The sequence below is a fragment of the Protopterus annectens genome, chromosome 17.part0, assembly GCF_019279795.1.
Source record: "Protopterus annectens isolate FY-2018-M chromosome 17.part0, PAN1.0, whole genome shotgun sequence".
NCBI lineage: Eukaryota > Metazoa > Chordata > Ceratodontiformes > Protopteridae > Protopterus > Protopterus annectens.
The window spans coordinates 20,801,425-20,826,439 of NC_056751.1; the positions used below are offsets into that span (position 1 = coordinate 20,801,425).

Genomic DNA, 25,015 nt, shown 5'->3' on the forward strand with positions numbered 1-25,015 from the left:
CTGTGGCGATGTGACTATCAAAGGAGAGACTACTGTCCACCTGGGTCCCAAGGTCTCTTATCACGCATTCGGTGTTAAGTAGATTGCTGCCTATGTGGTAGTTCATGGGTACAGAGGTTTTACCAAAGGGGATGACCCTGCACTTTTTGGCATTGAGCTTGAGGCCATGGCTGTGACACCAGGCATCTGTCTCAGTGAGGCCCTTCTGTAAGATGTCCACATCATTTGGGGACTTGACTATGGCTCCTAGTTTGCAGTCATCTACTAACTTCGTTAGCCAGAGTCTTTCTGTGTTAGTCTGTACTTCAGAGAAGTAGGTACCAAACAGTAGAGGTCCCAGGACGGAACCATGTGGTACTCCACTTGTCACTGCTTTGTGGTCAGATTTGGAGTCTGCAACTTTTATACTGTGGGTTCTGTCAGTGAGCCAGTTGGCAACCCATCTAGTGACGTAGGGATTTATACCTAGTTTAGTGAGTTTAGCTATAATTCCAGAATGGGGGATGGTGTTGAAAGCCTTGGCGAGGTCAAGATAGGCTGTGTGAACCACTTTACCCTCATCTGCGGCTTTGGTGACTGCCTCAAAGAAGTCGATCAGGTTCAGGAGGCATGATCTGCTTTTCACAAACCCGAACTGGGTGGGATCCAGAGTTTGGAGGTTACCAATGTCTTTGTTTATGATGCTACGTTCCATGGCCTTGCAGACCAGGCTCATCAGGCTAATAGGTCGATAGTTCCCGGGATCAGTGGTGGGCTCCCCCTTTGTGGAGTGGGATAACTGTTGCTGTGCGCCATTCAGTGGGCACAAAGCCTGATGCAGGGCTGCTATTGAAGATGGTGCATAAGTGGGGAGCCAGTTTGTTCTGAAGTTCGTGTAAAACGCAGCCTGAGATGTTGTCCAGTCCCATGGATGCTGTGTTTTTGGCTTTAGAGAGTACAGCTTTTACCTGCATAGTTGTGATTACAGGGAATATGCATTCTTCCTGTATAGATATGGGCCCTTTAGGGGGTGAGGGGGGGTAAAGTTAGCACTGAACCTATCTGCCAGGATGTTGGCAATATCAGTTGGTTTTGTAATTTTCATGCCTTGTGCTGTAACTCAGAGCAGATCTGGGTGTTGCCATCGATTATTGACATAGCTATAGAATGCTTTGTGGTTGTCCTTGGAATTAGTGGCAATTTTGTTTTCGTAGCTAGCTTTGGAGGATCTTATAAGAGATCTCTGCTTCTTACTGAGGCTGACCAGGGAGCTCCTCCACTTATGAGATTTTACTCTCTTTTGCAACAGTTTCTTCCTTCTGTTGTACAGTTTTATGGCAGGGGACCACCAGATTGGCTTCCTTTTTTTTGGAATATAACATCTTGGTTCTGTTTGAGATAGCATGATCCATGCACTCGTGTAAGTGCTTATAGAGTGCATTTGTGTAGGATTCAGCAGTTGTAACTGTATTGTCCATCTGCGTGGGTGTCATGAAGTTCACCACTTCTGTCTTAAGAAGCATGAAGTTGGCTTTAGAGAAATGTTTTACTGTGGTTTCCCTAATGGGGTGGGGGCGGGATGTGGATATCAAGGGTGATTAGCTTATGGTCGGATCAGACCAGCGAGGAGTTGACTTCAGGTGTGGAACACCAGTCACTCATGTTGGTAATGACTAGGTATAGGATACTGCTGCCACTGGTGGGGGTGTGGGTAAGTTGATCTAGGGCATTGGAGTTTATGAATTCCAGAAAGCGTTGCGCTAAGGAGTTGGTACACGAGTAGTTTTCCTGGTTAATAGTGGGGTAGTTGAAGTTGCTCATTATTAGGGTGTTTAGTTGAACCCTAATATGTTCCAGTAGATCAAGAAAAGAGGAGTGGGAATCCTGGAGCATGGTGGGGGTTCTGTAGCAAGCTACAATTTGGATTGCAGTTTTGCCCAGAGTTAGTTGCACTTGGACAACCTTGGATGCATTATGCTGAGCAACTAGCCTGGAGGTGGGGATATCCTTAATGAAAATGGACACACCTCCACCTTTGGTGTTTTGGTCCAGGTTACATGGCCGAAAAATGTGGTATGGTTATATCCTGGTAGTGCAGGGGTGCTCTCTGGACCCTTGAACCAGGTCTCAGTCACTGCAGATATCGATGTTCTCCATTTTAAGGAGTGCCTCGAGTGAGTGCATTTTGAGATTTAGACTTCTAGCATTGAGTAGCATTACCCTCAGTTTTTGCTTGCGTGTTCCTGTTATGGTGGTGAATTTGTTATTTGAACCCTACCTAAAAAAGGCACTATAGGGGCAGCAAGAGCCTTAGCCAGTATCCAGAATCCCAGGGGCGACAGGTGCAGGCCATCTGTGGCAAAGCATCGTGGTCTGTCAACCATGTCATCCCAAGCAACAGATACTGGATCCCCTTAGAATGACACCAGAAGCTTAGCCAATTGTTGAAGTAGAGTCATTTTGTCCTTGTACTGCGGTATCATTCTGGATGACGGCAGAATACTACTCAGGGCTAGGGTCATACCTGTCTGGGCTACAAGATCGGAGAGCTTTTCCATGTCTCTTTTCATGTAGCCCAGGGAGGTGCGTCTCAGGTCATTCACACCAACATGGACAATGACAGAGTCATATTTGTACTTGTTGTGGAGTGACCTGAGTGTGTGTGTTATGTGGCGGATACTGGCACCCATCAGGCAGCTGACAGTAACCTTCTTGTTTAGCCTGGTGAGAGGGAGATCAGTGTGCCTGACTATAGAGTCACCTATGACTATTGTGTTGGGTACGTTGTTTTGCCTTATTGGCTGTGGTTGAGTGGCACACTGAGTCTGTGGGCTATGTGTCATTTGGGTTGTGTTGGGGGATGGAGGTTGCTTGCGTTTTTGCTTTGGAGGTCTCTGTTGCTTAGACAGATTATTATTGAGAGCCTCCGCAAATGTTTGTGTTACTATGTGTGGATTTTGGTGGTGTAGATTTAGTGAGACTATGTGATGAGTGTGGTGTGGTGCAAATGTTTACCTTCTCCTCATGACTGTCTAGTTCAGTCTTGGTTGGAGAGAACGTTATCTCCAGTTTGGCTAGATAAGTGCATCTCTCACAGGTTGTAGTGTTGGGTGGTAGGAGGAGAGGGTTGTCTGTGTACAGGAGGCAATTTCTACATTGCTTCAAGATGCCCAGATTCATCAGATAGACAGGAGAGAACACTGGGAGCTGACCCTTGGGACATGGCTGAATAAAAAACTATTTTCCTCTAGATAAGTGAGGAAAGTGAGTACAAGAGCTGTTTTTTCTCTAAGTGAGAAAAGTAAGTACAAAAACTGTTTTCCTCTATGTAATGAGGAAGATTGAGTGCTATAGTAATTAGTAGCTTATTTAGTGCTTACAAGTTCTGAACAAGTGCTGAGCATGAATAAGCAAATTTAAGTGCTAAAACTAAGAATATGTATCTGCACTAGATGAGTTACAGGACAGAAACAAGTGCAAATGCAGGCTTTCAAATCAGAAAGTTGAAAGAGATGGAAGATTGCCCAAATGGCCAATAACTACAATTTCTGGGCCAGAACCACTCCTTGTGTGGTAGACAGGTTACCTAGTGCTTACCACTCCCACTGATAAGCTAGAAGGCTTCCCTCCAACACAGAAAGGCTTGGGGGCTCAGAAGCTTACATACAGTCCTGGATACAGCAAATCTGTATCTGGAACACTAGTTACAGGAAAGGTAGGAAACAGGCTTACAGTTTTTTTTTTTTTACAGAAAAGTAGCAAAAACAGTAGTAAAAACAATTCACATGCAGTGCAAGCTAGCACACTTGAGTATGTAGCAATATTAGACCAAACACAGTTTAAAAAGTGCAATTAAATTAAAAAAGACTAAAAGCAAGTGCAGAAAGAGTTTATTCGATAGAATGTGGTAAAGAGATGAGACTAGGGGAGTGTTCAGATCAAATCTACAGTGGGGCGGGCAACTGCAAAAGCCACCAAATTTAAACTACAGACCAAAAATAGGGAGGGCGGGGTGGGACAAAACAGTTTCAACAGAGATCTAAGCAACAACTAACAGTACAAACTTTAAAACCAGAAAAATATACTCTGCTCTGTATATTTGCAGATCAGTCTCTAGCAGCATATACAACTAGCCAAATATAAAACCCAGTCTGACCCACAATTTGCATAGATGCGAATGTCGCAAGTATTACCAGTGTTTTTGCTGGTGAACTGCTTAGTTTTTTACATATATTTACAAAATGTGCAATGTCCACATGCATAAGATCCTACCAGTCTATCCCCTGTTAAGAGTTGCCTGATGGCCAATCTGATCCTCCTTGTATACCTTTTTATAATGAAAAAAATATGAACCTAATGTTCTCCCCCTACGATAAGTAAATTGGCATCTTTCTGACAAAAATTGACCTAGCTCCTCATTTACCATAAAAGTATTCCAGTGTTTCTGGATCACTTCCCTCACTAAGTTTGTATTCCTACCATAGGTAGTTACAATTCTGATGGCATCAGACACCCCCTGGTTTGGTTTCCTTTTATACTGTAATAATTCTGATCTAGGTTTAGTAGATGCCCATTCACTTGCATTTTGTATGTCCCTCTGTTTATATCCCCTGTCCAGAAATCTACATGCGATGTCCTGTTTAAATGTGTTAGCCTTCCTCAGAAGAACAAATTCTTCTTATCCTCAAATTGCAATTTCGGAATATTTCTGACCGTGTGGTTGGGGTGCAAACTACATGCATATAGTAAATTATTATATTGAGGATATTTCCAGAATATTAGCGTACACAAAGTTTGATCCTCTTGATGTAAAACATTAACATCCAGATAATTAATTTCCTCCCTACTATAAGTGAGGGTAAATTCTATCCCCACTTGTTCTCACTGAGATATTGTATGTATTCCAATAAATAATCAAGCTTCCCCCTCCACATGAGCCAGATATCATCAAGCTATCTCCTCCATTTATCAATTTCTGGTAGGTAGATGTTATGGGAATCACTATAGACCATCTGTTCCTCTATATACCCCATAAATAAATCGGCATAAATGGGGGCAAAAGAAGCCCCCATTGCCGTACCATGGGTTTGCCAATAACAATCTCCCCTAAAATAGAGGACATTCTTAGTCAAGACGTGCTCAGTCAAGCAAACAAGCAGAGTGTTAAAACCTGGAAGATAGAGATTGGCCTTATTCAACCAATATTCCAGGGCTTGTAAATCAGCCCAATGTGGTATGCTGGTATATAAAGATTTGATGTCCAGAGTGCACATCAACCAGTTTGGTTCAAGTTGTGATTCAGACACTATCTGCAAAAATTCAGTCGTATCCTTAATTCTTGCACGAATATATGGTAACAAGGGCTGTAAATATTGGGTCAAAAAACTTGATAGCGTCTCTAAGAGATCCACTTCCAGACACAATAGGTCTTACAGGGAGTTGGTTCAAACTTTTATGTATTTTGGTCAAAAGATATAAATATTGCTTGCCAGGTTCTTTAACCGTGAGATGTTTGACATTTTCACTGATTATACCTTCCTCAACGGCTTGTGACAAAAATACATCAATATCTTTCTTAAAATTGGGGGTGGGGTCAATAGGCATACGCATATAATGCTGAGGGGTAGTAAGCTGCCTATTTCCCTCAGCCCAGTAATAACTGGAATCCATAACAACGACGGTCCCACCCTTATCCGCAGGTAGGATTGTGATATCAGTGTTATCCTGAAGCTCTCTAAGAGCCTTCTGTTCATCTCGAGATAAATTGTGTCCCAGCACCCAAGAAGAACATAACTTGAAATGCAAGTCCTTAAGAACCGCCTGTTGAAAAATTGCCACATGTTTGTTCATGGGGGGATTAAAACTAGATTTATGAAAATTAAATTCTGTAAGTCTCTTAGAATTATCCTGTGAACCGAACAATAACCTAAGATCAAGTCTTCTACAATAAGATATAACATCAGGAACAAGAACGTTTTCATCCACAAAAAAACTGGGTATATAATTCAAACCTTTATTGAGCAATCATTTCTGGTCAGAGGATAAAATATATCCAGATATGTTGTGCACATTGTCACATCCTTTATTTCACCATTGATTGCAGTAAGCTCTCTTGTATTTCCCCCTATGTTTCCCACCTCTAAAGGGTGGTCCTGACTTCATAACTTTTTAGGATCTGGGGAATCCATAACGTGTATTTTCAGTACCAGTTGCCGAGGATTCTTCCCCCGAAGTACTATATCCCTGGTTTGATTTCTTAAGAATAGACCAAGGTCTCTTTTTTCGAGGGGTAAGCCCATACTTATGACCGTCCCTCAGAAAACATGACACTTCTCTGGGACTCAAAAGGCCTGCCCCTCTCATAATCTTCTATGTCCCTAGTGTATTTGTGCAAGTTTATCTCCTTTATTTAATTTTCAAAAAACAAATGTTCTCTGGAAAGCTTGCTCAGGCTGCTGACATATTGTGGCTGCCCTTCGAAAACTTTAACCTCCTCACATATCCGTTTAACATCATGGATGTTGTCTTTATTAGTACGTTCATAATAAGATTTCAAAACATTGGCAGAAGACATTGAAGCTTTTTGTTGTGCCATACCCAATTCCTGAATTAGTGTCATTTAATTTGCCAACCAAAGTTGGACTTTAACTCTAAGACCTCTGGGAATAACATTTTTGCTCTGATAAGCCTTAAACAACTTCAAATGCCATATGTTAGTACGCAATATTCTCATATTTTTGCCCAGTTTGTTGAATAACAAGTTGCAGCCGTCAACTGGATGGCCCTCCTCAACCATGCCATCAGTAGATGCTTTCAATCCATATACCTGGATATCATTACGATTGGCACAAAGACCCTGAAGAATATTATTTAGATCCATGACAATAAGCTGCTCACTTGATATTTCTCAAAAACTAGAAAATCCACTCCCAAAACTGATGTGGGTATGGCAAACTTCAGGCAAGCCACACAGATCAGCCTCCCACAGCCAACTCCAGAGAACTGACCCTAATATAAAGTCCAAAAAAATTGTCAAATCCAGAGGGACCCAATATTGGGCAAGACCAAGAGTCCCAGAGTGAATCAATGGCTCTGCAAACAGTTCACCCAAATTCCCAATACCAATATTGTGTAATATGTACTGGAATGTTATAAGCAAGAATTTATACATCTATAATTGTATCTCACTATGATGAATAAGGACTATTCAAAACCAAAGTAGGTGCAACTGATCAAATAAATCCGAGTCTTAACTAATTATGGATCGCATTACTTCAAATCCAAATAGTCCATAAGTTTTGGGGGCCCAAAACTGGTCAAGGTTTACCCAAAATATTGTACTAAACATAAGACTCCCAAATGTTGGCTTCCTAAAATATTTGAGATTCTAATATGTAATGATCCTGCCCAAAAGGGCATAAACATTCACCATATGAAAGAGTGGACTCAAAAACAACTAGTATCCTTTTTCAGTAACATTCCTGTTTACAAAAAAACACATTATCAGTTGTCCAGTGGTAAATTTGACATGCCAAAATGCAAAATGATGATATCATACCACCCCCATTGTGTGATTGATACATATACAAAGTATTTTCATACATAGAAATAGATGAAATATAATAAAAAACTTTTGTATAGTCAGAAACCCCTAGTAGCAGAATAATCAAATAAATAGTGGTAACACAAACTATTCAGCCCATAAGAAAGCAAAAAAATGCAAAGGGCTATGTGTTAAACCCTATGTGCAGTACTAGCAAAGAAATGCTTTCTCTATCGAAGAATGACAATATTAATAACTTCCATTAATAATACACTCATACATTCAGGGCTAATATTATCCTGACATCATCTAAGATGTATAAAATGTAAAATGTTGATCCATTCCACAATGTACAACATTTAGTCACAAAAAGGTCCCAGGTTCAGAACATAAATACACTGTCGAAGAGTCAAAAAACATTTGTCACTTCAACAAACAAAATAACGGGCTAAAAGACAAACATTCCCCAAGTAAGGCAAAGCATACAAAAGAGGCTGTAGCGTTGAGCCATATGTGGGATACTAACAAGAATGGCTGCTAATATCAAACAATTGCGATTACATTGCACTCATCCCCCCAAGTAAATACACCAGAAAAGTTGTCGCCTCGAGTGTAAACAATGTAGGCTACAAATCCATTTCATATAGCCCACAAAATAGTCCCCAAGTCTCAAAAAAGCACTGTTCTTTCAGTCGAAAAATAGAGGGAACTGTTCATCACTTTAACAGATGAAGTACCAGGCCCAAATGATCAAAATTTACCCAAAAACATTCCTTGGACAAGGGTACAATACAGTTGTCGTTGATTCCATGTCAAAGAATTATAAATCCCCCTCAAAAGGCATGAATCATCCCACAAGACTGAAATCACACTGTTTGTGGGCTCCGTATTAACCAAACAAAACGCTAACCTCTTCACACATCCAAGTCTGTTTTTGAAAGTGAAAAAAGCAGGTTGTTGTTAATTCCATACCAAATGGTAACGCTCTTCTTCAAAAGTCCCAATATGTCCCCCAGAACTCCATCAGACTGTAAGTAGGTTCCAGATGTCAAAATCCAAACAATCGCCAAATCACACAGCTTTGCTTCTTGTTCCCAACCAAAAAGAACACTTATTCCACCACTCTGAGTCGACCGAATGATCCAAAAGACAAGGAAACTGCACCTGGAACTCCTAATGCGCAGTAAAATAATAAACCAGATAAAAGCAAACTTCCACAATAAAAAATAGAAATCAACCAGAAAGTAGTACGAAACAAATCCAAGCTTAGCAACTGGTACTGAAGCAGTGTGTCCCAATGCCAACAGCCAACAAAACGTATGAAGTCGCACCCAAAGAGAGCTAGCAAGTACAGTATGTGCAAACAGCCAATATAACACTATGAACATTCAAAAAAAGCCAGCATCACAAGGGACACCAACTTCAAATAATTTATTAATAATTTATGTATCACACCGGTTTCGGCATATAGCCTTCATCAGTGATGAACCATACTAACAAATGGTATCTTTGTATACAAAAAAGACACAACTTCATGTGATCTCATTTCCCCTTGACAATAATATAGCTACATTTTATCATTGAGACCCGGTACAAATAATCCTCCTAGTTTTACAATCCATTTTTTTTTCCTTTTGGGCAGGATCATTACATGTTAGAATCTCAAATATTTTAGGAAGCCAGCATTTGGGAGTCTTGTGTTTAGTACAATATTTTGGGTAAACCTTGATCAGTTTTGGGCCCCCAGAATTTATGAAATATTATTTGGATTTGAAGTAATGTGATCCATAATTAGTTAAGACTGGGATTTATTTGATCGTTTGCACCTATTTTGGGTTTGAATAGTCTTTATTCACTATAGTGGGATACAATTATAGATGTATAGATTCTTGTTTGCAACATTGCAATACATATTATACGATATTGGGAATTTGGGTGAACTGTTTGCAGAGCCATTGATTCACTCTGGGACTCTTGGTCTTGCCCAATATTGGGTCCCTCTGGTTTTGGCAATTTTTTTGGACTTTATATTATGGTCAGTTCTCTGGATTTTGCTGTGGGAGGCTGACCTGTGTGGCTTGCCTGAAGTTTGGCATACCCACATCAGTTTTGGGAGTGGATTTTCTGTTTTTTGAGAAATGTCAAGTGGGCAGCTTATCGTCATGGATCTAAATAATGTTCAAGGCCTTTGTGCCGATCATAATGATATCCAGGTATTTGGATTGAAATCATCTACTGATGGCATGGTTGAGGAGGGCCGTGTTGATCCAGTTGATGGCTGCAACTTGTTATTCAACGAACTGGGCAAAAAAAATGAGAATATTGTGTACTAACATATGGCATTTGAAGTTGTTTAAGGCTTATCAGAGCAAAAATGTTACGCCCAGAGGTCTTAGAGTTAAAGTCCAACCTTTGGTTAACAAACTAGATGAAACTCTAATTCAGGGATGGGGTATAGCATAACAAAAAGCTTCAATGTCTTTTGTCAGCATTTTGACATCTTATTATGAACATATTATTGAAGAGAATATCCATGATGTTAAACGGATATGTGAGGAGGTTAAAGTTTTTGAATAGCAGCCACATTATGTCAGCAGCCTGAGCAAGCTTTCCAGAGAACTTTTGTTTTTTGAAAATAAAATAAAGGAGAAAAAGTTGCACAAATACACTAGGGACATAGAAGATTATGAGGGGGTAGCCTTTTTGAGTCCCAGAGAAGTGTCACGTTTTCTGAGGGTCATAAGTATGGGATACCCCTTGAAAAAAGAGACCTTGGTCTATTCTTAAGAAATCAAACCAGGGACATAGTACTTTGGGGGAGGAATCCTCGGCAACTGATGCACATGTTATGGATTCCCCCGATCCTAAAAAGTTACGAAGTCAGGACCACCCTTTAGAGGTAGAACACACAGGGGTGGGTGGAAACATAGGGGGAAATACAATAGAGAGCTTACTGCAATTAATGGTGAAATAAATAAAGGATGTGACAATGCACAACATATCTGGATATATTTTATCCTCTGACCAGAAACAATTGCTCAATAAAGTTTGAATTATATACCCATTTTTTTTTTTGTGGATGAAAATGTTCTTGTTTCTGATGTTATATCGTATTGTAGAATACTTGATCTTAGGTTATTTTTTGGTTCACATGATAATTCTCAGAGACCTACGGAATTTCATTTTCATAAATCTAGTTTTAATCCCCCCATGAACAAACATGTGGCTATCTTTCAACAGGCGGTTCTTAAGGACTTACATTTCAAGTCATATTCTTCTCTGGTGTTGGGACACAATTTATCTAGAGATGAACAGAAGGCTCTTGGAGAGTTTCATGATAACACTGATATGATCCTACCTGCAGATAAGGGTAGAGCCGTCATTGTTATGGATTCCAGTTATTACTGGGCTGAGGGAAAATAAGCAGCTTACTACCCCTCTGCATTATATGCTTATGCCGATTGACCCCACCACCGGTTTTAAGAAAGATATTGATGTATTTTTGTCACAAGCAGTTGAGGAAGGTTTAATCAGTGAAAATGTCAAACAACATCTCATGGTTAAAGAACCTGGCAAGCAATATTTATATCTTTTGCCCAAAATACATAAAAGTTTGAACCAACCCCCTGGAAGACCTATTGTGTCTGGAATTGGGTCTGTTACAGAGCCGCTATCAAGTTTTTTGACCCAATATTTACAGCCCTTGTTACCATATATTCATGCAAGAATTAAGGATACAACTGAATTTTTGAAGATAGTATCTGAATCACAACTTGAACCAAATTAGTTGATGTGTGCACTCCGGACATCAAATCTTTATATACCAGCATACCACATTGGGCTTTTTTTTACAAGCCCTTGAATATTGGTTGAATAAGGCCAATCTCTATCTTCCAGGTTTTAAAACTCTAGTCATTTGCTTGGCTGAGCACATCTTGACTAAGAATGTCCTCTATTTTAGGGGAGATTGTTATTGGCAAACCCAAGGTACGGCAGTGGGGGCTTCTTTTGCCCCATTTATGCCGATTTTATTTATGGGGTATATAGAGGAACAGATGGTTTATAGTGATTCCCATCACATCTACCTACCAGAAATTGATATATGGCAGAGATACCTTGATGATATCTGGCTCGTGTGGAGGGGGGAGCTTGATTATTTATTAGAATATGTACAACATCTCAATGAGAGCAAGTGGGGGATAGAATTTACCTTCACTTATAGTAGGGAGGAAATTAATTATCTAGATGTTAAGTTTTGCGTCAAGAGGATCATACTTTGCATACCCTGATATTCAGGAAATAATCCTCAGTATAATAATTTACTATATGCATCCAGTTTGTGCCCCAACCACACAGTCAGAAATATTCTGAAATCGCAATTTTTGAGGATAAGAAGAATTTGTTCTTCTGAGGAAGACTATAACACATTTAAACAGGACCTCACATGTAGATTTCTGGACAGGGGATACAAACAGAGGGACGTGCACAGTGCAAGTGAATGGGCATCTACTAAGACTAAATAAGAATTATTACAGTACAAAAGGAAACCAAACCAGGGGGTGTCTGATGCAATCAGATTGATAACTGCCTATGGTATGAATACAAATTTAATGAGGGAAGTGATCCAGAAACACTGGAATATTCTTATGGTAAATGAGGAGCTAGGTCAATTTTTGTCAGAAAGATGCCAATTTGCTTATAGTAGGGGGAGAACATTAGTTTCATATTTTTCTCATAAAAAGGTATACAAGGAGGATCAGATTGGCCATCAGGCAACTCTTACAGGGGATAGATTTGTAGGATCTTATGCCTGTGGACATTGCACATTTTGTAAATATATGTATAAAACTAAGCAGTTCACCAGCAAAAACACTGGTATTTTTGACATTCGCATCTACGCAAATTGTGGGTCAGACTGGGTTGTATATTTGGCTAGTTGTATATGTTCTGCCTTCTATGTTGGGCAAACTTTCAGGCCTTTACGGCACTGATGTCTGAGCATTTTAGTGACATTCGCAATAAACGGATAACTAATGCCCTGTATAGACATGACCAGTCTCGTCCTGCTGCTAGATTTTCTTTTGTTGTGATTGATAAAATTGTGGGGGACAGATCCTTTAAGACAGGGTGGCATTCCATTTTGAATTATAAGGAAAGAAAATGGATTGTAAAACTAAGAGGATTATTTGCACTGGGTCTCCGTGATAAAATGTAGCTATATTGTTAAGGGAAATGAGATCACAGGAAATTGTGTCTTTTTTGTATATAAAGATACCATTTGTTAGTATGGTTCAACACTGATGAAGGCTGTATGCCAAAACCGGTCTGATGCATAAATTAATAAATTATTTGAAGTTGGTGTCCCTTGTGGTGCTAGCTATTTTTGAATGTCCATTTTGTATCATCCCATGTCTATGCTGATACGACTGATACCCATTTGCAGGCAACATCTTCAGTGGTGTTTTCTTTTAGAGGATTTCTTCTGAGGCAGACCCTTTTCTCTTCCCCTTCCCACACCCACAGTGACCATGGATGCTTCCCTGCTAGGGTGGTTGGGGGCATTTTCAGGTCAGAATGGTCCAAGGCACATGGGCCCCCTACAGTGACCACGTTGCACATAAACTTTCTAGAGATGAGAGTAGTCCTCTTGACATTGCAAGCCTTTTAGGATTGCCGGCCTCTGAGGGCTACTGAAATTTATATAGACAACATGTCAGTTGTCTGGTATATCAACAAGTGGGGGGGGGGGGTCGTGTTCTTATCCACTGTGCAGAGAGGCCATGAGAGTGTGGGAATGGGCGATTTCTTCTGTTTTCAGTCGTTTTTTGCAACACACACATACCTGGATAGTCCCAAAATGTGGGCAGACTCAGCAGGTCCATCTCGAGTCTGGCCACAGATATTTGGCCAATGGGGCCAACCTTGCTGTGACCTCTTTGCATCACCATTGAACAACAAATGCAGCAGGTACTTTGCCCTGACCCTCCTGATGGGGGCAGTCTATGAGGGACGCTCTAGTCCACGATTGACATTCAGAGTCTCCTTTATACATATTCACCAATCCTGTTGATCCTGAAGGTACTGCTGAAAGCCCACAGACTGAAGTGTCCCATGGTCTTCATTGCCCCTTTCTAGCCTCATCAGGTGTGGTTTCCCTTCCTACAATCTTACTTGAAGTGTCCTTCATGGATACTAAATCCCACACTGGATATCATCTCTCATCCCTCGGAACTGCAAACACTGAACCTTCGATCACGTCATCTAACCACATGGTTTCTCCACTTCCCGTGATACTAAGAGTCCAGGCTGGCTTCCTCTGTTAAGAAAATTATTCTGGCCTCTAGGAAACAGTTGACTCAATCTTCAATAGTAAGTGGAAACACTTTTCCTTTTGGGCTGCTGAAAGAAATTTTGACCCCTTCTCTGCTCCAGTTTCGGATATTTTTCTGTTTTTGTCATCCCTTTATCAAGAAGGTGCCAGTTTCTCTACCATAAAGGTGCAGTTGGTGGCCGTTTCCAATTTTCATGTTAATAGGGAGCCTACATTTTCCTCAAGACTATGCAAGACCTTCATGAAAGGTGTTTTTCTCCTCAGGTACCCTGTCAAAGATTCTTCTCCACTTTAGAATTTGACTATGATGCAGTCTCTCACTCAAAGCCCATTCAAGCTGGCTCATTCCTGTGATATTAAGTTCCTGTCCTGGAAGACTGCCTTTCTTGTGGTCATAAGTTCGGCTAAGAGGGTCTTGGAATTACAGGCTGTCGTCCAAGCCATTATATCATTTCTCACGAAGACAGGGTAGCCTTGAGAACTAATCTTTCCTTCATGCCCAAGGTAGCCACTGAAAATATCAACCAGTCTATTCAGTTACCTATATTTTTTCCAAATCATTTCAACAAAGGTGAATATCTCCTCCACACTCTGGATGTACATAGACAGTTAAGATTTTACTTGCCCAGTACTATACCTTTCAGAAATCTGATTGATTGATTGATTATGATTTGACTTATTATGTAAATATTGTACACAGCTTTCTATCCCCACTCTGTCTCCCTATCCTTCTCTTTTATCTACATATAAGCCCAGTACTAGGGATTATACTAACTAGCCTAAAAGTGTTCCCACCTCTGTACCACTAAACAGCAGCCTCCTTCTCCACTGCCCAGCCAATTCTCTTTGATTTCCTCTAGAACCTTTCTCCAAACAACCTTCCCCTCTTTCTCTCAACTTCCCCTCTCTGCTCTCACCTAAATCTTATATGCTCACATGCTAACTAACACTGTAAATAGCTTTCTAGTCAATAATGTACAAGTGCTATGAACTACATGCAAATGGCTCTCTGTCTATGTATATATGTCTGAACTGTGCTCAGGTTGTCTAACCATGTACATATGTTATGAACGGTGCTCAAGCTTTCATACTAAAATACTTCTTCCTGACTATCCTGCCACTTTTGTCTCATCCCTGCACTGTAATTACCTTTCTAAATCTACAATGTATGCATACTATGAACTGCAAGCAAATCCCTCTCCATCTATAAATGTATGTTATGAACTGTGCTCTAGTCATCTAACTTTGTACATATGTTTTGAACCGTGCTCAAGTTATTCTTGTTAATCCTCTCCTTTGCTCCTTTTCAATTGTTAGATCTCAATATATAATTTTACATTTGTTTTCCAAAATGTATAACTTCATGCATAATTGTATAGTGTAAAATTCTATGCTACTTTTAATTGTATGTAACATGGAGCTTTTCTCCCCGGGCCTCCACTGAAAACGGGCCCCTTGGGCCCAGTGGACCTCCCCAGTTGTCAAACTGGAAATAAATAAATAAATAAATTGATTGCATCTGTTCAGAGAGAAGGTCAGTCAGGCAATGTTTAAGGTAACAATTTCCAAATGGATTTCAAACTGTATTTCTACCATTTATTCTCTCAGGAACTTGGAGTTACCTCACCTGCCTAGGGCTCACTCTCTCAGGTTGGTTGCTACCTCATCAGCCTTCTCTGTGAGGGTGTCTGTAGATGACCTTTGTGCTGCAGCCACTTGGTGCACTCTTCACACCTTCATTTCTCATCGCAAGTTTGATATTGTATCCAGAAACATTGCATCCTTTGGTTCCATGGTGCTCAGGCACATCCTTCCACAGGGCCATCCGGGATTCTAGGGTAGCTGGCGATTCTGACCCAGTCGTGAGGAATAATGAAATGGATAACATCAGATCAGCAGTTATGTACCTACCATAACTTGGCATCTGTTATACTATTTCATTGTTCCTCACTTCTGCCCACCTTCCCCCATCTGTGCTCTGCCGAGGATCTGCTGATGCTGAAGTCTTGGGCTCCTGGACTAAGTTTCCCTTGTTTAAAGTTTCAGGTATATATTCTCTGGGGTTCCTGCAGCAAACTCGATCTGAGGGTTAGAATGCAGAAGGGCATTATGGGAAAGGGAGGAGTTTGAGCCTTGAATCTGTCTGTGTAGTGCCAGATCTGATCCAAGACCTAGTCATAAGGAATAATGAAATAGGATAACACAATTGGCAAGTTATGTTATGTTAAGTATGCAACTGCTGATTTGGTAAAGGTTTCAGTAAATGTACATCACCAGAGCCTCCATTCTCAAAGGAATAAATGTTAGACTGTAACTGAAATGACCTGGAATTGCTCTAGCAGCCCAGGTGAAAAATGTTCACTGAAACTTGCATTTCATCTGAAAATATCAAATTATTTCCATAACATAGTTCATTATTCTATATCCTAACTACATAGCTGTTGTAGGAGACAAAATGAAATGTCAACTAAAACCAGAAAGTAATGCCCGAGTAATACACGCTAAACTCTGCCTGCTTTAAGAATCGAATTTTGGGTGTTTTAGTTTAGATCATAATTTCAAACAAAAAGGGTGTCTTGTAATGTGCTCTTTCTGTTGCCAGTGAGATGGAATAGTCAGGTATCCACTCTTTTTCTGTTTCATCTGTATTTTTATGCATGCTGTCGTACCAGCTTGAGCTGTATTTCATTAGTCCTTGGAGTATCAGAAGGAAGTGTTTGTACAATGCTTTCAGTTACTTAAAGATTCTTGTTATTAGCAGGTTAGCCAGTGTTTTGAATTGCAAAATTTAAAATACACATAAATGTATGTAAAAGTAAGATTTGCATTATATCAGTAGATAAAATATTAACTTTTGACCCGTATGTAACACACAGTACTAGAGAAGTTGGTAGGGTTAGATGAGAATGAGCAGCCAACACCGCTTATGCATCTTGGGGGAGTGGGGCAGCCTTAACTGTTGCATATTTGACTCCTACCAGAGGACAGGTGTTATTGCAAGGCAGAGAGGAGAACCAAATTGCCAAGACATGGATAACCAATCAAGCAGCATGTTTATGCTCTGTAGCCAAGCTTAGTTGTCTGCTCAGACGTGTGCACATGTCAGTGAGCTGAAGCTGTCATGATGAGAGTGGGGAGCTAGATTAAGCAGGAAAAAATCAAGTGATTTGTATCTGGGTGGCAGTCCCTTCATCAGACTAATCATTGGAGAAATTGGGAAATTGATGGTTGGCAAGTGCTGATTGAAAAAGTTGGCAATTTAAAAAAAAACAAAGTGAAGTGCCTGCCTGGACTGCTTGCTTCTGAATGTCCTTACTGCAGACTTTTTTGTTGCAGCTACTTAGTCCTCAGTACCCACTTTAATTGAGCATTTTTGCCTCAGCTGTGTCTCAGGGAATTGGGACACTTTATGGATATTTCTCTAGGACTCTACCATCTGAGCTTTGCCATGGAGTTAGCCTCTTGCTGCTTTTGGCATGTTGTGTATTTTGGAATTCAGCTCAAAGTAGGGCTACCAAGGAGAGTCTTGACTTTACATGTAACAGATGCTGACAGCTGGTCTTTATGAGGTCCCTCCTTGATGGCTGAAGGCTGACTTCCCAATCTCCCTTTGATTCAGTGGTTCTTTGCCCAGAAGCTGCTTTTGGAGTTCCTGGTTAAGCAAGCGTATACTGTTTATCACTTGTATAATGTACCAAATCAGCTTAATTTATTTACTTTGGAGAGTGCTTGCCACTGGAAAGGGTCCAAGATGTCAGCCTCCAGAGAGAAGTATGTTCGTAGCTGACACCTTTCATCATGCTGCACAACTATCAGATGAGAGTGCCCTTTAATGCTCAGTTTTCCTGAAAAAGATGTGCTCAATTCCAGTTGGTGGAGAATTAACTAGAGGAGGACGCCTCAAGGAGGGACATGTAGCAGATCAGCTGACAGTGTATCTGCTAAGAGATGTTCTCAGTATCTGTCAAAATAGTAGAGAGGCTGGGCAAGGAGAATCTTTGAAGCTGCAAAAAGGGGTGAATGTGGGCATGAGTGAACAAAATCAGAAGTAACAAAACGGGCCATTTTCTCTTAGGATAGTGGATAAATGGAATGCTTTGTCATTTTTAGTTGTTTCATTGAAGCTGTACTCTAGGAATGATTCTTTATCCTTCATCTAGAAAGGTAAGATTTCAGGCTGTAAGGTCGTGATGATATAGGAAACCCAACAGAGCCTAGCCAGTTCACAATGTAGACTCTTCATTCTGTAGGTGATTCAGGCTGCCAGATAGCCTTCTGATTGGCAGGTCTGCTCCTTCAGGTAGAACATTCTCAGTTTAGTAGGGCAGCAATGGGAACCACAGTTGCGCAGTGTTGGGGAGATGATGAAATTTACTTCATTTTGTTACAGTAGCAGTAATCACAGGACCATTGATTAATGCTAGTCTACCCATATCTTGGTGGTTTATCACTGCAGGTGAGGCATGAATCCGACTAAGTGGACCATTCGAACATGATTAGCAGGCCAAGCAAAGTTATAACTACTATTTTTTTAACATTGTACAAGTCTGTTGTCTAGCACTGCTTCTGTCTAATTCTTACACAAAAATGATTGTGTATTTTCGATGTTGTGCATATATGTTTTGCCACAGATATTTAGGCTTTAAGTGTGCTGATTTCACATTGGGAGTCCATCTGCTCGCTGAGAGTATCTTTTGGAAGCAAATATAAAAAGATCAGTTAATGGTCTGAAGAACTGATGTATTAGAATTTTTTAACTTACAATCATAATGGTGGCAAGTTTATCTGAGTAGTGTAGCTTTGCTAAGCTGACCTTTTGCAAGGGTAATTGAAATTTACTTCCACTGTTTAGCCAGTAGATGGCTAAACTGCAGGGATGTTTTGGAGGCAGTATGTGCATGATTCCATTGTAAAGCTTGATATCCTTGTGGTGTCTGTCCCTACAAGTATGTTAAAAACGGCTTAGGGCAGAGGCTATTAATGATAATTTTTCATAGGAAACTTAACAGGGATGGTACTGGAAATTTTTTGAATGCATTGTGAATGTTTTATTACATTTCTGTTTTTTTCCCCCTAGCCTGATCTGACAGAAAATCCCTACAAAGAACCCCCTGTGAGGTGTATCCTGTGTGATACACACATTGACTATAAGAATATACAGGTAAGCAGCATTATTAATAAAAGCAAGTAAAGAGAAACCTCTGCAGAACTGATATGTCTTCTGTTACACTTTCTCTAGGGAAGGGGAGATTCATGATAAGAAAGATGCATGTTTTTTAAATTAAAAGTTAAAAAGAAAACCAACCATCACAGTGCATGATTTCAGACACATGAATCACACCACCATTGCAGTAATTCAGTTAACCATGCTAGTTAGATCACTTAATGTGTAACTACTATGTCTGCTAAGTACATATTCAAATTCTATAGCTTCTATTTTTCAAATGCTCCTCATCTAAGCTTTTTATCTTCTGTGGCCATTTGCATCTTTTCCATCAGTCTGAAAAATTTCTTTTGCTGGAGAAGCATTATTTCCAGTTGTGTGCAATACTTTTTTACCAACAGCAACTATTTCTTTTCCATTTGTAAGGACATATCTACTTCAATATTTAAACATTTTATTAGAATTGAACAGTATACAAAATTAACTGAAAAAAGTTGAGTGTAATGCACATACGCATCTGTGACAAACCATGGAACACTGGGGAGAACAGGAAACTAGCACACTGACCCAGTTTCATCTAACTAGTTACAGTAAACCTGTGCTGGAATTGTTTGTCAGTAGTGATATTGTGCTGCATTATAGCATACCACAAAATGTGTTTGGATCCCAAGGGCAACAGGAGCTAATCATGACTACAGTCTAGGTTATGACAGGGTAATAAGAGGTCATTTGAAGTTATTACACAATAGCTCATGCATTAGACAAAAAGTATTAACCTATGAAAAATTAAAGGATTTGCATTAATACTAAAGCCATATTTTGGCCCAGTGTAAGTTTGCATCATAGGGGTCTATCTGGAGATCAATTTGTATCTGGACCTGCTGGAAAATGCCTTCAATTTTGACTTTTATAACTCATAAGGTCTGTCACAACCCTAATGTCTAGTGCTTCTCTCCTATTTCTTAGTAATGGCCTTTTTAGCCCGTAGCATTACCATATGCATCAGTCACCTGAATAGGGTATACTAGTTCCAGCTCAAGGAAGGGAATCAAAAGAGCTGCAGTTAATTGCACTGAGTCATTCCAGATTCTCGCTATTTTCTGCAATTCTTCATTGAGTCTAGTTTGAGACACTCGCAAAATGTATGAAGCTGGTCTCCCAGGACCAGCTCCTTACATCTGCAACAGCAAAGGCTTCAAGTCATTGTAAAATACTTGCTTCCCTGGCCAGTGTGTAGAAAAGCTTAAATGTTGCCAGCCAAAGAATCTGTACCTCTGATTTAGTTCCATAGCTAGTTAATGGCATCTGCTTCCTCCAGTATCCTGCACTTTCATTCCTTCTCAACTTATACTGTACACCAGAGAAATCAGTGGTGCCAGAGCCATGGTGTAAAACATAATGCAAAGTAAAACATAACTGTATATTTTGAAAAGATGGCCACCCCTGGAAATTGATAATACACCCCTAAGAGTAGATCAGTGGTCAGGGATTTGGCTACAGATGCAGACACTAACCTGGCCTTTGCCAATCTTGTGTCGACCATGGTGAGAAAATCATTCTGTTACACATCTTATTAGCAAGTGTGTGACATGTAGGTCCAAGTATGTCATCTTTCTGCTGTACTCAGTCCCCATCTGACCAGTCAGGGAATGCAACACATCCTTTAGTATGCATCTGACCAGCATTTGCAGCAACTAGTGTCCACAGAGGTTCCTCTCAAAAAGAATACCGTGAGTAAAACAACCTGTCCTGCACAGACTGCCTCAAAGCCCTATCGTCTGTACTCAGTCTCCTACAGACTGCTGTGATGCAGTCTGTACTTGGCCTGCAAAGCATCATCTGATCTGTTCTAATGACCGTGTTGCACATATGCAAAACAAATAGTGTCAGAAATAGCCGATAATAGAACTTAAAACCTTGTCTGCATTATAAATAGGACATGCTGGAGGAACATGTGTGTGTCTTAGACTACCCGCCCCCTCCAGAGCAGGCTTCCATGTTGTTGCTTTCGTGTTAGGGCAGAAATAAACGAGTCTTCATGGTTTCTGTTCAAGCAGCTTTATTTATACAAACACATCACTATAGAGGCTTACTGACTATAACCTGAGTAACTTGTATACAGACTAACAGCGATCATGCATGCTCACTGTCTGGCTGCTTCTACAAAATGGCACTAGGGATTGCACATGTCTGGAATTTATACGTGCACATATAGCCTCGAACGCTTCTTAAAGATATAGCACACACTTTACACTCTGATCTACATCCTCCCTCTTTGAGAAATAGATCATGCAATTTGTCATGGGATTATTTGGCTTGCAGAAATCACAGGTAATCTATAGACATGCATTATTCAATACTAAATGCACATATATACAATAACGTCCACATTGCTGTGTATTTCACACTAGGCTTAGAAACTCATCCATATCGTGTGACATAAAACAGGGAATTAGATTTAGCAACTGGGACAGTTTCTACAAAATGGTTGACCTGTGTAATGTTCAAATCACTTTCTGGAACAGAATCAGACTTTTGAACATATTCTGATCTGGAAACTGTGTCGGACTCATTCTTTGATGTAGAGTTTGCATCACAGATACAATGTTGTGACTGCAATGATGATGATTCTGGTACATGAAGAACATGTCTTCAATTCCTCTTATACGCCACACCTTTGGAATCTACCAAGTAGGATCTCGTCTTAGCACAAATGCTTGTAATCTGTTCTAATAGATCAAAACCTTTTGTCATCTGGATTCGTACCGTCTCGCCTTCCTTCAATGGATAAAGTAATCCGCTCGATCTGTCATAACTAGATTTCTGGATATTACGCTTCTTAAACAATTGAGCCTTGACTGTTTTATTGTTCTTAGGGTTATGCTGCAACCAACTTGAAGAAATAGAGTAGATGTTCTTCGTGTTTCACTGTTACAGTCATCACATTTGGGTTATCTGCTTGCAGGTAGCCCTCAGTCGACCTGATTATCAAAGTCTTGGATCCTGCATTGGTTGCGGTCTCATCTTCCATGACGTCAGGTAGTCAGGGGTATACAGCATGCAGCCGACGCCATTACATCAGTCTTTCTTGCCGTGAGGGGCCCGAAGCAGAAGCAGTTCGCAAGTGCCGGTTGGCCGACTCCTGAAATTTTCATTTTCGAGTTTCAGATCCGAAGTCTTCAACTAAGCTAAGTACCCCATTGGGGAATCTTTTTCTTGCTGTAAATCGATGTCAGCAAAAGTTAACAATTGCATTTCTTGTGGAAAGCAAAAACCTCATAAAGATTTTCATTCGTACTGCATTCCTTGCCTAGGCCCAGACCACGATGTACCTCGTTGTCGGTTTTGTGCCTTATTCAAACCTCGTACTATTCGTCGTCAGTTCATTTTCGCATCTAAATATTTTGGTACTTGGTTAAATTATCCAGAAATGGCTTCGGTAAGCCACCCGACTACCGACATTCCGAAAAAACGCAAAAATAAAGACAGACCGCTTAGGTCCAAAGCTGCCGATGATGCTTCTCCTAAGCTAGTCGACAGTTTGCCGGTACTCAGTGAGGCGCTTTCACAGCCCCTGATACCCGCTACTTCAGATTCGCAGGCCTCTACTGAGACCCATTCGGAGTCCGGTATGCCGCAAGATGCTTCTTTGACTGTTGAACCTGCGGATGTCTCTACCTTGGATAGGTCTGGAGCCGCTGTGCAGGCACCGGCTTCTGATGGTGTATTCAGGCCTACTGACTTGCATATTAAACTGACACCATCTTCTTCAAGGCCTAAAACTTGATCCATGTCCAGAAAACCGATGCCCAGACCGCATGTTCAGGCCCCTATGCCTAAAAATCAAATTATAAGAATGGCTGAGGGCCTTATTACTCTAATCAGGGGAAGCCACCCTTCTCCCTCTGAGACCTGAAACTGATTTTCCTTCTGATTCTTCTGACCAGGATTCTGAAATTTTTGTTTTTTCTGATTACCAGGATTTGCCCTTATCTACCTATGAAGATTCTGATGCAGAGGACTCCATTCCCCTCTGCTTCCCCTCCAGAGGATTTCTCTTTTGGTGAAACCTTGCATACTCTTAGGGAGCATTTCCGCTGGGAAAGCCAGGATTATTCTGACTCCAAAAAGAGGGAATTCTTACTCCTGCCTCAACATAAGCCTTTAGCTATTCCTCCTGTACTGGACATTGTAGATGATGCCTTCTTGGAATCTAGCCTGGCCCCTGACACCTTACCTCCTGCTCCCAGAAAACTTGATAGGTATTACAGGGTACCTGACTCTCGCAAGTTCCTCTTTAACAATCCTACTGCGGATCCTGAGACCATTTTACAGGGACTCGAGGGCATTAAGGCCACTGCTGCTAAAAATCCTACCCCCTCTGATAGAGATTCCAGGGCGCTGGATAGATGGGGTAAGAAGGCATACACTTCTGCAACGTTAGCCATTAGGGCCTTAAACTGCCAGTTTCATATGTTGAAGTATCAGCAGTATATTACTGGATTGCTTAAACAGAAAATTATGTTGATTCCTGACTGTGCTGAAAATAAAGAATTACAGGATTTAATGGATTCTGCTGAACACATGTGAAACATACTTTGCAATGTGGTTTTGATTCATTAGAGGCATCTTGCAGGGCTGCTGTCACTGGGTCTGTACTTGGAAGGCATGCTTGGCTTAAGGAGCAATCTTTGCCAGATCATATTAAAACTAAATTACTGGATGCTCCCTTAAACCATGACCACCTGTTTGACAACAAAGCAGAAGAAGTACTTAAAAAGATGGAGGAAAAAGCTAAATCTATGCAAACTGTTAAAGATTTCCTGCAGGTTCATCCTCCCAGATTTAGTAGGCATTGGCCCTCTAAGAATTGGTCCTTTCCTGCCTCTTCCAGGCCTTCTCAGTCCAAACTCAGAACCAGCAGAACACCCAGGCTCTAGCACCAGGGTGCTTACAGGACTAAGCAGTGGGGGGCTTCCACTTCCAAAGCAGGGAGTAGTAAGACTTCCCCCTGTGGTAAATTGTCTCAATGACTTGACTTTAAACCTTCCAAGCCCTGCTCCAACTGACTGTTCCTTTAGGGGGAAAGATCGCCCTGCATGCAAAAAATTGGGAATTACCCAGAACAAATGGGTTCTAAATATAGCTTTCCAAGGATACAGATTCCACTTCCATTCCTTACAACCCCAAACAGTTGGCCAGACCTACCCCCAAATCAGTAGGCAGAGGCTCAAAACAGGTTCTCTCTCTTTTTTAAGCATCAGGGTTATTCAACCTATCCCACAAGAAGAATGGGGGCAAGGTTTTTACTCAAGACTTTTCCTCGTACCCAGGAAAGACAATTCCTGGCGTCCTATCCTGGACCTGTCTATTCTGAACACATTTTTGGTAATCCCAAAATTCAAGTTGCTAACTCTTCATCAGCTGCTTCCCTTGCTAGGCAAAAATGTCTGGTTGGCAACACTAGATTTAAAGGAAGCCTACCCTGCACATCCGAATATGGGAATCTTGCAGAAGATGCCTACGCTTCAGGGCAGGCTACATGTACTATCAGTTCTCTGCACTGCCCTTTGGCTTATCTACTGTGCCCAGGGTATTCACAAAGTGCCTAGCTCCAGTCATTGTATTTTGCAGGCAAAGAAATATTCAAATATACCCATACCTGGACGATTGTCTAATTCAGGCATAAAGCCAGGACATACTATAGCAATAATTAATGTTGGTAGTTTGGCGGTCCTAAGGGTATAAGTGCGCCAGGAGTAGGTAAGCATTACCAAAGAAGAAATGGAAGTACCATACAATACCACCATGACATTATTTAATTAACTATTTATTTTCTTAAATAAATTGCTGGCAACCTTTCTGTCTTTAAATATTCGCGGAATGTTGCCCATCAGCGATAATTCTGTAGATGTCTGGCATTCGCGCCCTTCGCGGGCCACGCGGCTATTAAGCGGCAAAAGCTGCTTAAAAGCCAAGCAAAGATCTCCGGGCTGCT

The 25,015-nt window shown here is 40.8% G+C and overlaps 1 protein-coding gene across 2 annotated transcripts in view; it reads left to right on the forward strand.

The window, feature by feature from the left end:
* MRPS18C (mitochondrial ribosomal protein S18C) overlaps positions 1 to 25,015 on the forward strand; it is a 455,587-nt gene that overhangs the window by 157,514 nt on the left and 273,058 nt on the right. For both annotated transcript variants that reach the window (XM_044059296.1, XM_044059297.1), the window contains exon 3: positions 18,931 to 19,014. In XM_044059296.1, coding sequence (XP_043915231.1) covers positions 18,931 to 19,014 — 84 coding nt within the window. The remainder of the gene's footprint in view (positions 1 to 18,930; positions 19,015 to 25,015) is intronic.